Source organism: Borostomias antarcticus (genome assembly GCF_949987555.1).
Source record: "Borostomias antarcticus genome assembly, contig: scaffold_287, whole genome shotgun sequence".
Classification (NCBI taxonomy): domain Eukaryota; kingdom Metazoa; phylum Chordata; class Actinopteri; order Stomiiformes; family Stomiidae; genus Borostomias; species Borostomias antarcticus.
The window spans coordinates 70001-85060 of record NW_028176069.1 but is presented as its reverse complement, the minus strand read 5'-3'; the positions used below and the strand labels follow the sequence as shown (position 1 = coordinate 85060).

Here is a 15060-nt window from a genome sequence, read left to right as displayed (position 1 = left end):
CATCACAGGTCTGGAGACACACACTCACACACACACACACACACACGCACACACACACACACACACACACACGCACACACACAGACACACACACACACACACACACACACACACACACACACACACACACACATCAACTACGGGCCCATGCGCTTCTACTACCTGCTGGGCTGGGGGGTCCCGGCCTTCATCACAGGTCTGGACCAACACACACACACACACACACACAGACACACACACACACACACACACACACACACGCACACGCACACACACACACATCAACTACGGGCCCATGCGCTTCTACTACCTGCTGGGCTGGGGGGTCCCGGCCTTCATCACAGGTCTGGACCAACACACACACACACACACACACACGCACACACACAGACACACACGCACACACACACACACACACACACACACACACACCCAGCCGCGGTAGTGAGCAGGTGGTTCTGGTTCTGCAGGCCTGGCGGTGGGGTTGGACCCGGAGGGGTACGGGAACCCAGACTTCTGCTGGCTGTCCGTCTACGACACGCTAATCTGGAGCTTCGCTGGACCCATCGCCCTGGTCGTGTCTGTGAGTGTTCAGGACACGCGTGTCACATTCTACATGCATGTATAAACACATTCTGTAATAAACACATTCAGTAATAAACACATTCTGTATTAAACACATTCTGTAATAAACATATTCTGTATTAAGGAAACTTGTGTTTTGCGTCGGTCACAAGACCTTTTACTTTTTAACAGTTTTATTGATTAGCTGCGTTTACATGCATACTTTTTTTCAATCTGATTTAATTCAATTCGATAGAAGATTTCGGGGCAACTGTTTCCATGGGAACATACGTTACGTCTTGGTGGACCAGTTTGAACCAGTTTGATCCAGCGTTTGATCCAGTTTGTGTGTTTTAATCTCCAGATGAACGTCTTCCTCTACATCCTTGCATCCAGAGCGTCCTGCTCACACCGACACCACAGCTTTGAGAAGAAGGACCCTCCTGTGTGAGTGCCCCCATCTCTGCCTGAACAAAATCACATATTTAACACTGTTACTGAGACAACTGAGGCCTTCTACTGAGACATGACGCGTGTGTGTGCGTGTGTGCGTGTGTGTGTGTGTGTGTGTGTGTGTGTGTGTGTGTGTGTGTGTGTGATGTCTCCAGCTCCGGTCTCAGGACGGCGTGCGGCGTCCTCCTGCTGGTCACGGTCACCTGTCTGCTGGCCATCCTCTCTGTCAACAGTGACATCATCCTCTTCCACTACCTGTTCGCTGGCTTCAACTGTGTCCAGGTAACCCCTCCCTCCCAGACAGGTGACCCCTCCCTCCCAGACAGGTGACCCCTCCCTCCCAGACAGGTGACCCCTCCCTCCCAGACAGGTGACCCCTCCCTCCCAGACAGGTGACCCCTCCCTCCCAGACAGGTGACCCCTCCCTCCCAGACAGGTGACCCCTCCCTCCCAGACAGGTGACCCCTCCCTCCCAGACAGGTGACCCCTCCCTCCCAGACAGGTGACCCCTCCCTCCCAGACAGGTAACCCCTCCCTCCCAGACAGGTGACCCCTCCCTCCCAGACAGGTGACCCCTCCCTCCCAGACAGGTGACCCCTCCCTCCCAGACAGGTGACCCCTCCCTCCCAGACAGGTAACCCCTCCCTCCCAGACAGGTAACCCCTCCCTCCCAACCAGGTAACCCCTCCCTCCCAGACAGATAACCCCTCCCTCCCAGACAGGTAACAGGTAATAATAATAATAATAATTAAAGCTGCTTCGCAGCGATGAGGCGGGGCCAGGCAATTTCCGACAAGTTTAGGAGCAATAAGCGAGAGAATAGGACAACAAGAAAGTTGACATTCCAATGTTCATTTTGTACATTCATATCGTAAAACATTTGTAAAACATTTTGATGCGTTGTAAGCTCGATTTTGATAATTCAACAATGGTCAATGAGTTTGTGAATTACAGTCTGAAGATCCAGTGTAGCAAGTTTGGTGTTAATTGATTGAAAAATGTTGGATGAGATATGTTTATTAATTTTTACAGGTTTTGTTTGCTTTTCTTCATAATTGAACATTAACTTCAGCAGCTGTGTACTCAGTCAGTTGCCAATCAATCGATTTAGTCATTGTAATCCTCGGCGGGGGTGGGGTAGGGTTGCCAACAGCGATGTCTCAGATTCGTGGAGCTTGCGTTGGATTGTGGGTAACGTAGTTTTCTCTGTATGAAGTGTTGGTTTCAGAGGACAGAATTAAACATATTTTAAAAAATTCAATTTTTGAGATAAAATTCCGAAAGAAATCATACTACATCTTGGATATGTGGCCAATGTTGTCACTTTTTATGAGGATGATCAGACATTGATTTGGCGAGAATTAATAGGAACTATATACAGAACTGTTAACATTAAAACTTTTTGATGTGCTGTGGGCTCAATTTTTCATATTTCAAAAATCTGTGAGGATCGTTTGGTAAGGACAGTCTGAAGATACAGTAGATCAATTTTGGTGTCAATTGAACTAAAAATGTGGGAGGAGATAGGTTTGATAGGTTTTACAGTTTATGAAGAAATCTGAGTGATGGACTTCAAAATTCCTGCAAGGTCAAAGCGTATGAAAGTTTTGTCTCACTTGGGACTACATTCACGTCGTGGTTTTACAGTGATAGCACCTATGGCTGATTTGTTATGATTTTTTAAAAGTTTTAAATTTTAGACTGTTGCTGTAGCGCCACCTTCAGGTTTATTGACCTACAATGCAGGTTGAGGACTTTGGGTATAGGACTGGAGCTTTGTGCAAATTTTGGTGATTTTTTGTCCACGGGAAGTTAGACTTCAGTGGAAGATGGAGAATAATAATAATAATAATAATAATAATAATTAAAGCGGCTTCGCAGCGACGAGGCGGGGCCAGGCAATTTCCGACAAGTTTAGGAGCAATAAGCGAGAGAATAGGACAACAAGAAAGTTGACATTCCAATGTTCATTTTGTACATTCGTATCGTAAAACATTTGTAAAACATTTTGATGCGTTGTAAGCTCGATTTTGATAATTCAACAATGGTCAATGAGTTTGTGAATTACAGTCTGAAGATCCAGTGTAGCAAGTTTGGTGTTAATTGATTGAAAAATGTTGGATGAGATATGTTTATTAATTTTTACAGGTTTTGTTTGCTTTTCTTCATAATTGAACATTAACTTCAGCAGCTGTGTACTCAGTCAGTTGCCAATCAATCGATTTAGTCATTGTAATCCTCGGCGGGGGTTGGGTAGGGTTGCCAACAGCGATGTCTCCGATTCGTGGAGCTTGTGTTGGATTATGGTTAACGTAGTTTTCTCTGTATGAAGTGTTGGTTTCAGAGGACAGAATTAAACATATTTTAAAAAATTCAATTTTTGAGATAAAATTCTAAAAAAAAATCATACTACATCTTGGATATGTGGCTAATGTTGTCACTTTTTATGAGGATGATCAGCCATTGATTTGGCGAGAATAAATAGGAACTATACAGAACTGTTAACAGTAAAACTTTTTGATGTGCTGTGGGCTCAATTTTTCATATTTCAAAAATCTGTGAGGATCGTTTGGTGAGGACAGTCTGAAGATACAGTAGATCAATTTTGGTGTCAATTGAACTAAAAATGTGGGAGGAGATAGGTTTGATAGGTTTTACAGTTTATGAAGAAATCAGAGTGATGGACTTCAAAATTCCTGCAAGGTCAAAGCGTATGAAAGTTTTGTCTCACTTGGGCCTACATTCACGTGGTGGTTTTACAGTGATAGCACCTATGGCTGATTTGTTATGATTTTTTTAAGTTTTAAACTTTAGACTGTTGCTGTAGCGCCACCTTCAGGTTTATTGACCTACAATGCAGGTTGAGGACTTTGGGTATACTACTGGAGCTATGTGCAAATCTTGGTGATTTTTGGTCCACGGGAAGTTAGACTTCAGTGGAAGATGGAGAATAATAATAATAATCAAAATTCCTGCAAGGTCAGAGTGTATGAAAGTTTTGTCTCACTTGGGCCTACATTCACGTGGTGGTTTTACTGTGATGGCACCTATGGCTGATTTGTTATGATTTTTTAAAGTTTTAAACTTTAGACTTTTGCTGTAGCGCCACCTTCAGCTTTATTGACCTACAATGCAGGTTGAGGACTTTGGGTTTAGTACTGGAGCTATGTGCACATTTTTGTGATTTTTTGTCCACAGGAAGTTAGACTTCAGTGGAAGATGGAGAATAATAATAATAAGTAAAACATTTTAATGCATTGTAAGCTCAATTTTGATAATTCAATAATCTGGTCAATGAGTTTGAGAATGACAGTTTGAAGATCCAGTGTAGCAACTATAGTATTAATTGATTGAAAAATGTGGGTCACAGGTTTTGTTAGCTTTTTTTTTCCATAATTGAACATTAACTTCAGCAGCTGTGTACTCAGTCAGTTGCCAATCAATCAATTTAGTCATTGTAATCCTCGGCGGGGGTTGGGTAGGGTTGCCAACAGCGATGTCTCAGATTCGTTGAGCTTGCGTTGGATTGTGGGTAATGTAGTTTTCTCTGTATGAAGTGTTGGTTTCAGAGGACAGAATTAAACATATTTTTAAAAATTCAATTTTTGAGATAAAATTCTGAAAAAAATCATACTACATCTTGGATATGTGGCCAATGTTGTCACTCTTTATGAGGATGATCAGACATTGATTTGGCGAGAATTAATAGGAACTATACAGAACTGTTAACAGTAAAACTTTTTGAAGTGCTGTGGGCTCTATTTTTCATATTTCAAAAATCTGTGAGGATCCTTTGGTAAGGACAGTCTGTAGATACAGTATATTAATTTTGGTGTCAATTGAACAAAAAATGTGGGAGGAGATATGTTTGATAGGTTTTACAGTTTATGAATAAATCAGAGTGATGGACTTCAAAATTCCTGCAAGGTCAAAGTGTATGAAAGTTTTGTCTCACTTGGGACTACATTCACGTGTTGGTTTTACAGTGATAGCACCTATGGCTGATTTGTTATGATTTTTTTAAGTTTTAAACTTTAGACTGTTGCTGTAGCGCCACCTTCAGGCTTATTGACCTACAATGCAGGTTGAGGACTTTGGATATAGTACTGGAGCTATGTGCAAATTTTGGTGATTTTTTGTCCATGGGAAGTTAGACTTCAGTGGAAGATGGAGAATAATAATAATAAATATACCTGCAAGCAGGAATGTGGGGGCCAAGCAGTTTAACTGCAAGCAGACAAGGAATCAGCTAGACTGACGTGGTGACATGTTTGACAAGGGTCAAGGATGGGCCCGAGATTTTCTGAAGTCAGACATATGGTTGAACGGGATTCGATCTCTGTACCTGCTGCTTGCAAGGCCAACATGCTAACCACTGTGCTACGCTGGATGTTACGAAGGTGAATTACCCTAGTCCACAAGGCATGTTAGCCTTCGCTAACCTATTAGCTGAATCCCAATCTGAGTCTGAGTCCTGAGCACTTAATTAATGTCAGATGTAAGGGCCAGAGGGTGGAAGGGCCCTAAATTAAATGCTATTAAAGCATTTATGATACAACCCAACTTCCTGTTTAGCGGCATTGTCGCCAAATGCAATTGGCTGTCACAAGCGAACGCATCCAAATCTCATATTGAACCTTTGTAGACTAGGATTGGTCTACAGATTATGTGTAGGCCTACCACGTTTCATGCAGATAGGAGGAAAATCGGACATGGGGTTGAACGAGATTTAAACTCAGTACCTGCTGCTTGCAAGGCCGACTTGCTATCCACTGTGCTACGCCTGATCTTGCAAAGGAGAATCGCCCTAGTCCACAAGGCATGTCAGCCGTTGCTTCCTCTCGATTGAGTGAGAGGGGGGGTGTCGTCATTTAAATTGGCACATGGCGAAAAGTATACATAGCAGAGCGTAACTATTTACTTCTATAGAATCCAGACAATCACACAAACATTTCGAGGTATAACATGTCCTTCTGTCTTCAAAAGTGTAGGAGAGGTGACGAGTTAGAAACACAACATTGATTCAGTCATTTTCTGCTTCAAGTTAGAGAGTGGCTCCATTGGTTTCAATGGAGGGGGGGAGTCATCATTCAAACTGTCACACGGCAAAAAATTATACATCGGAGAGCTTAGCTTTTTGGATTTTACAAATCCCAAGAGTCATGTGAACATTTTTATATATAATATGTGTATAAGCTGTGCAAATTGGAAGAGGGATGGCAGTTTAGAAAATGTGTGACGTTTTTCCTAAGTGCGTCTCTCCCCACTCTAAAATCTGAAATTTTGCAGAACACCAAAAGTGTAACTTGCATTCTGCAATCAAGAGAATGAAAAATAATGAAACCATGGTATGTTTTGAACTCGGCTTGACGCAAGGAATCCAATGATCCCTGAATCATTAAAATCGAACAAACGGTTCAAAAGTTACAAGCATAAACGTGACTCCAACTTTGACACGTTGGTGGCGCTAGAGTGCTCAACTTGTCAACATGTGACTTGGTTACAGAGGTCACGGGAGGGTCCCTAACCAGTCTGCTAAATGTGCTTTTGATACATTAAAGCATTTATGCGATATGTCCTAACTTCCTGTTTGGAGGCTTTGTCGCCAAATTCAATTGGCTGTCACAAGCAAACGCATTGGAATATCAACAATTCAAATCAATCCTTTGTAGATATTGGTCTCCAGATTATGTGTATTAATTTTTTTGCAGATTGGTGAAAATCTATAGGAGGAGTAGCATTTTAAGTGTTTTTCACTAAATCCAAAATGGCAGACAATCCAATATAGTATGCATGACGTAATAGGGTTCGTTTAACTCGGCTTGAGCCAAGGAATCATATGGCACCTTGATTTTGAAAATTAGACTTACGGGTCAAAAGTGGTGTGCATAAATGCATTGTCAACTTTGACATGTTGGTGGCGCTAGAGTGTAGGAGCTGAGGACATGGGTCTTGGTGAGAGGGGTCATTGGACTGTCCCGAATCAGTGTGCCAAATTTCATAACTTTCTACCATACAGTTCTATGTGCTGCCATAGACTCCAATGGCAGAAGAGTATAATAAAGAAAGAAAAAAAAAAAAGGATAATAATAAGAAAAGGTAGAAACGAAACATAATGGTGCAAGTACAAGGCTAGACTGACGTGGCGACATGTTTGACAAGGGTCAAGGATGGTTCAGCAAATTTCGAAAGTCAGACATATGGTGGAACGGGATTCGATCTCTGTACCTGCTGCTTGCAAGGCCGACATGCTAACCACTGTGCTATGCAGGATGTTGCAAGGGTGAATCACCCTAGTCCACAAGGCATGTGAGCCTTCCCTAACCCCATGAGTCTGAGTCCTGAGCACTTAATTAATGTCACCTGGTAGGGTTGCTTCCTCTCGGTAGAGTGAGAGGGGGGGGTGTCGTTGTTTAAATTGGCACACAGCGAAACGTATACATAGCATAGCTCAACTATTTACTTCTTCAGAATCCAGACAATCACGCGAACATTTCCATGTATAAAATGTCCTTCGGTCTTCAGAAGTGTAGGAGAGGTGAAGAGTTAGAAACAGTTAGAGATTCTAGAGCGAAGAGAGATTTTCTAGAGCGTGGCTCCATTGATTTCAATGGAGGGGGGGGGAGTCATTATTCCAACTGTCACAGAGTGAAAAATATACATCGAAGAGCTTAGCTTTTTTGATTTTATGAATCCCAAGAGTCGTGTGAACGTTTTGATATATAAAATGTGTATGAGCTGTGAGAATTAGAAGAGGGATGGCAGTTTAGAAAATGTGACTTTTCCAAAATGCGCCTTTCACCACTCTGAAACTGGTGAAATTGTGCAGAAGACAAAAAGTGTTCCTTTCATTCTGCAATCAAACAAATGAAGTAATAATGAAACCATGGGGTGTTTTGAACTCAGCATGAGCCAGGGAATCCATTGCTACCATAATTTTGAAGATTGGACATACAGTTCAAAAGTTACTGGCATAAACGCAACTCCAACTTTGACACGCTGGTGGCGCTAGAGTGCACGAGATGTCAACATGAGGCTTGGTGACAGATGTCATGGGTATGTCCCGAATGAGTGTGCCAAATGTGGTTTTGATAGATTAAAACATTACTGAGATATGACCCCAGTTCCTGTTTTGCAGCTTTTCTGCCAATTTTGATTGGCTGTCACGAGCGAACGCAATGGCTAATCAAAAATCCCTGTACATCCTTTGTAGACATTGGTGTATAGATGACATCCACCGATTTTCGTGCAAATTGGTGAAAGTTCCTAGGAGGAGATACATTTTAAGGGTTTTGCACATCATTCAAAATGGCGGAGAAGCCAAGATGGCCACAATGACGTCATAGAGTGCGTTGAATCCGGCTTAAGCCAAGGAATTGAAGGACACCTGAAGTTTGAAAATTGGACTTGCTGAAGAAAAGCTGCATGCATAAATGCACCTCCAACTTTGACACGTTGGTGGCGCTAGAGAGGGTGAGGTGTGGACATGAGACTTGGTGAGGAGGGTCAGGGCACTGTCCCGAATGAGTGTGCCAATTTTCATAACTTTCTACCATAAGCTTCTATGGGCTGCCATAGACTACAATGGCAGAGGAATAATAAAGAAAGAAAGAAAGAATAAGAAAAGGTAGAAACTTAATGGAGGCCTACGCAGCTTCGCTGCTTGGCCCCCAATAACTAGTGCTGCGAGCAGCAGTGAGCGGGCCCTCGCACCCCATGCGGGTCGGGGTGTGGCGCCGTCAAAGGGTGTGCTATTTCGGTGTCCAGTACTGAGAGAAACTTCCTGTCACCAGTAGGTGGCGCTCTAAGCGTGACTCAATACCGACGCATAGATGTGTTCAGGACAGTACCTTGATGAAGCGTGAGAAATGTTGTGTAAATCAGACAATGTATGTAGGAGTTATGATGACTTCCTGTAAGCAGTAGGTGGCGCTATTAGTATGACCCAATGCTCACGCACAGATGTGTTCAGGATGCGACCTTCAACAACCCTGAGCAATTTGGAGTAAATGGGATAACGTATGTAGAAGTTATGAGGACTTCCTGCTTGACCTGTAGGCGGCGCTATAAGTATGACTCAATACTGACCTACAGATGTGTTCAGGATGTGACCTTCATCAACCCTGAGCAATTAGGAGTAAATGGGATAACATATGTAGGAGTTATCAGTACTTCCTGTTTCACCAGTAGGTGGCGCTGTAAGTGTGACTCAATACCGACGCATAGATGTGTTCAGAATGTCACCTTCATGAAGCATCAGGAATTTGGTGCAAATCGGATGATGTATGCAGGAGTTATGAGGACTTCCTGTTTCACCAATAGGTGGCGCTATAAGTATGACGCAATACTGACACATAGATGTGTTCAGGACAGAACCGTCATGAAGCGTGAGATATATCGGACAAATTGGATAATGTATGGAGGAGTTATGAGGACTTCCTGTTTCACCAATAGGTGGCGCTATAAGTATGACGCAATACTGACACATAGATGTGTTCAGGACAGAACCGTCATGAAGCGTGAGATATATCGGACAAATTGGATAATGTATGGAGGAGTTATGAGGACTTCCTGTTTCACCAATAGGTGGCGCTATAAGTATGACGCAATACTGACACATAGATGTGTTCAGGACAGAACCGTCATGAAGCGTGAGATATATCGGACAAATTGGATAATGTATGGAGGAGTTATGAGGACTTCCTGTTTCACCAATAGGTGGCGCTATAAGTATGACGCAATACTGACACATAGATGTGTTCAGGACAGAACCGTCATGAAGCGTGAGATATATCGGACAAATTGGATAATGTATGGAGGAGTTATGAGGACTTCCTGTTTCACCAATAGGTGGCGCTATAAGTATGACGCAATACTGACACATAGATGTGTTCAGGACAGAACCGTCATGAAGCGTGAGATATATCGGACAAATTGGATAATGTATGGAGGAGTTATGAGGACTTCCTGTTTCACCAATAGGTGGCGCTATAAGTATGACGCAATACTGACACATAGATGTGTTCAGGACAGAACCGTCATGAAGCGTGAGATATATCGGACAAATTGGATAATGTATGGAGGAGTTATGAGGACTTCCTGTTTCACCAATAGGTGGCGCTATAAGTATGACGCAATACTGACACATAGATGTGTTCAGGACAGAACCGTCATGAAGCGTGAGATATATCGGACAAATTGGATAATGTATGGAGGAGTTATGAGGACTTCCTGTTTCACCAATAGGTGGCGTTATAAGTATGACGCAATACTGACACATAGATGTGTTCAGGACAGAACCGTCATGAAGCGTGAGATATATCGGACAAATTGGATAATGTATGGAGGAGTTATGAGGACTTCCTGTTTCACCAATAGGTGGCGCTATAAGTATGACGCAATACTGACACATAGATGTGTTCAGGACAGAACCGTCATGAAGCGTGAGATATATCGGACAAATTGGATAATGTATGGAGGAGTTATGAGGACTTCCTGTTTCACCAATAGGTGGCGCTATAAGTATGACGCAATACTGACACATAGATGTGTTCAGGACAGAACCGTCATGAAGCGTGAGATATATCGGACAAATTGGATAATGTATGGAGGAGTTATGAGGACTTCCTGTTTCACCAATAGGTGGCGCTATAAGTATGACGCAATACTGACACATAGATGTGTTCAGGACAGAACCGTCATGAAGCGTGAGATATATCGGACAAATTGGATAATGTATGGAGGAGTTATGAGGACTTCCTGTTTCACCAATAGGTGGCCCTATAAGTATGACGCAATACTGACACATAGATGTGTTCAGGACAGAACCGTCATGAAGCGTGAGATATATCCGACAAATTGGATAATGTATGGAGGAGTTATGAGGACTTCCTGTTTCACCAATAGGTGGCGCTATAAGTATGACGCAATACTGACACATAGATGTGTTCAGGACAGAACCGTCATGAAGCGTGAGATATATCGGACAAATTGGATAATGTATGGAGGAGTTATGAGGACTTCCTGTTTCACCAATAGGTGGCGCTATAAGTATGACGCAATACTGACACATAGATGTGTTCAGGACAGAACCGTCATGAAGCGTGAGATATATCGGACAAATTGGATAATGTATGGAGGAGTTATGAGGACTTCGTGTTTTATGGCGAAATGTCAAACTTTGGCGGGGCACCACGGCAAGGGTGTTTGGTGAAAACTCAATTTTTTTGATAACTTTTGATCACAAAGGTCTTAAGATGAAGCTGACCCGATATGAAGTTGATCGGATGAAATCTGTAGGAGGAGTTCGTCGAAGTACGAGGCATGGAAATGGTCAAAACAAGGACAAAATGGCACATTAAAAGCAAAATGGCGGCCTTTACTGTTGCATGTTGGGTATAGCTCCAAGAGACATTTTAGTGCGTCTCAATGAACTACATATGCCCTCCGAATTTCATTCGCCTACATCAAACTGAAAGGTGGGGCTCGCCATTTTAGATTTTCCAGGGGGCGCTCTTGAGCCGTTTTGCCACGCCCATTTCCGTCACCCATGAATTATCAAATTTTTCACCGGGACTGACGTATCTGCAAAGTTTCATCCGTTTTCATCGATGTTCAGGCCGCCTAAAAAGCATTTGTTTGGAGTAAAGGAGAAGGAGAAGGAGAAGAAATATAGCTGCAAGCAGCAATGTGGGGGCCAAGCGGGACATGCGACCAGCGCATCAAAGACAACAAGCGAAACACGTCATAGGAGTCTATTCAAATCGCTACCGCAGTTTTGAAAATCAGGCGTACGGTTCAGAATATACGCACTTCCAACTTTGACAGGTTGGTGGCGCTAGAGACTTTGAGGTGTCGACATAGACTTGGTGACAGGGGTCACGGGACCGTCCACGATGAGTGTGCCTAATATGGTTATGATACAACATAACCATCATTTGGAAGCTTGGATGCCAAATTCGATTGGCTGTAGCGAGCAAACACCTTCGACAATCGAAAATCCCTCTAGGAGTTTTGTGGACATTGGTCTAAAGAATGTGTACAGCCAGTTTCATGTAGATTGGTGAAAATCCTTAGGAGAAGATACATTTTAAGTGCTTTACACAAAATACAAAATGGCGGGAAATCCAAATGGTGGAAAATGACATCATAGGATGCGATGAACTCGGCATGAGCGAGGGATTCCAACGGTACCTCATTTTTCAAAATCGGTTACACAGGTCAAAAGTTATGTGCATTAACGCACTTCCAACTTTGACATGGTGGTGGCGCTAGAGGGTTTGAGCTGTCGCAATGCCACTTGCTGCCAGAGGTCATGGGACTGTCCCCGAAGAGTGTGCCAAATGTGGCTTTAATACATTAACAATTTGCTGAGATATGACCACACTTCCTGTTTGGCGGCTTAGAGGCCAAATTTGATTGGCTGCAGCGAGCGAACGCAATGGACAATCAGAAATCCCTGTAAGACTTTTGTGGACATCGGTCTACAGATTGTGCCTACCGAGTTTCGTGCAGATTGGAGAAAAAACCTAGGAGGAGATACATTTTGAGAGTTTTTCACAAAATCCAAAATGGCGGGAAATCCAATATGGCGGAAAATGATGTGATGGGGTGCGTTGAACTCGGCTTAAGCCAAGGAATCCAACGGTACCTTGTTTTTGAAAATCGGGCTTACAGGTCAAAAGTTGTGTGCACAAACGCACCTCCAACTTTGACATGTTGGTGGCGCTAGAGGGTTCGAGCTGTGTACATGGGTCTTGGTGAAAAGACTCAGGGGACTGTCATGAATGAGTGTGCCAATTGTCACAACTTTTTACCATATGGTTCTATGGGCTGCCATAGACTCCAATGCCAGAGGAAGATGAATAATAATAATAAGAAAAGGTACAAGAACAATGGGTGCCTTCGCAGCTTCGCTGCTTGGCCCCCAATAATAATAATCCTTCGAGTTTCAATAGGGCCTCGCACCGCCAGTGCTCGGGCCCTAATAATAATATAGGCAAATACAATAGGGTTCCGGCAGCTACGCTGCCTGGCCCCTAATAATAATAATAATATAGGCAAATACAATAGGGTTCCGGCAGCTACGCTGCCTGGCCCCTAATAATGATTTTAAAAAATGTAATAAATAAAAAGTTAGGGGTTGAAGTGTGTTGTAGAGTATTCCAGGTATGAGGAGCATCATGGACAAAAGCAGCTCCAGCAAGTTTCGGGCACCGTCCTCACGTTGGTCCATTGACTTTCTTCTCCTCCTCTTCTCTCCTCCTCTTCCTCCTCCTCTTCCCTCATCCCTCCATCCCCAGGGCCCCTTCATCTTCTTCTTCCGTGTCGTATTCAACAAGGAGGCGAGGAACGCCATGAGATACTGCTGCAGCCGGCGGCCGCCCGATCACATGATCAAGTCCAAGCCCTCGGTGAGTCTCCCCGATCACATGATCAAGTCCAAGCCCTCGGTGAGTCTACCCGATCACATGATCAAGTCCAAGCCCCCGGTGAGTCTCCCCGATCACATGATCAAGTCCAAGCCCTCGGTGAGTCTCCCTGATCACATGATCAAGTCCAAGCCCTCGGTGAGTCTCCCTGATCACATGATCAAGTCCAAGCCCTCGGTGAGTCTCTCTGATCACATGATCAAGTCCAAGCCCTCGGTGAGTCTCCCTGATCACATGATCAAGTCCAAGCCCTCGGTGAGTCTCCCTGATCACATGATCAAGTCCAAGCCCTCAGTGAGTCTCCCTCATGGATGTATTAATTAAACTGGATACAGCCACTCCATTCACTGGCCGCTATCAACAATGAAGCCCTATTGAACCGCGCCATCTTGGCAAATTTGTAGTCATTTGACTATTTCCGGTGACTTTTGACTTGCGCAGTTGTGCTTTTCTGGCCTTCCGGTGACTTTTGACTTGCGCAGTTGAGCTTCTCTGGCCGACGCGCGTCCACGAAAAAGTTCACATTTATCTGAAATGTAGACGCACGTTCCCGGCTCTCTCGGCTCTCCCCGCTTTGATTTAGCAATGAAAACCGGCTTGCATATTAACCTGTTTTTGTCAAATATATCAATTGGAGAAATTATTTTTTGATCCTGGCATCTTAGTTTTAACAGGTTAAATATAATTGAACATGTTTTGTTTGCTAGTAGATGGTATTCATTCCGTTCGCGATAACGTTATTGCAGCCAGGCTAAATTCCTCCAGGGAGCCAGTGACCGGCGAGTTGAAGAGCTTCACTCCCCGCCAGCAGGAGCTTTGGCCGCGGCTACCGCATCTCGGATAACCCGCTGAGTTCGTGGCTGTTATTTCACACTCGCCCTTGATCAATCCCAATACCGATCCATGGTAACAATGAATCAATCGTTCAGATCAGATGGGCAGTGCTGCATGCATGTTACAACATCATTGTTACCTTTATTAACATAACCATAGCCTACATTTATCTCTCTAACGTTAGTCTATCCATCTTACACCAGTCGGCCATTCGATAGCTGGAAGCGGTGAACGCCAACGTTGACTGAAAACACCCAAACTCAGTGTATCGTTTCATCTTCATGCTACACATCAACTCCTTTACATTGTATGTGAATAAATTCCTGTTATTCTAAAAATATCCCATTTCTGTCCATTCCTGGAAAAGGCTAATAATTGCTGTCAAATGATCACTCCAGTTTATCACCGTATCCCACTACCATTTCAGCTATGCACAGGAGGTTGTCTTGTGGTCATTTTCATTAAAAAATGATTAGCCTGATCAGTTTGTTGTATGTATTAAGCCCTTTTTGAGCGGTATGCTTGTATTAATAGCTTATAGCTTGCCATACTCACCAACCTTGGGACCTCAGAAATAGGGAGCATTTCCAAACCAAATTGCGGGGGGGGGGGGGCATTAAAAGCATTACAAATTAGACATTAAAAGCATTAAAACGAAATGTGAAACATTATATATATATCTATACTGTATATATGTGTGTGTATGGAGCAATTGTTTTTAATGTCCGACTTTTGTCTGTGCTGTTCAGTAAATGTGCATCTGTCCTAATTTATTGTA

The 15060-nt window shown here is 43.3% G+C and overlaps 1 protein-coding gene across 1 annotated transcript in view; it reads left to right on the top strand.

The window, feature by feature from the left end:
- Positions 1–295: 295 nt before the first annotated feature.
- Positions 296–15060, top strand: part of LOC311328865 (cadherin EGF LAG seven-pass G-type receptor 2-like) — a gene marked incomplete at its 5' end in the record, with an annotated part of 18125 nt that continues 3360 nt past the window's right edge. Inside the window, 4 exons of the mRNA XM_084462767.1 lie at positions 296–344; positions 471–583; positions 929–1011; positions 1173–1299. Coding sequence (XP_084318893.1) covers positions 296–344; positions 471–583; positions 929–1011; positions 1173–1299 — 372 coding nt within the window. The remainder of the gene's footprint in view (positions 345–470; positions 584–928; positions 1012–1172; positions 1300–15060) is intronic.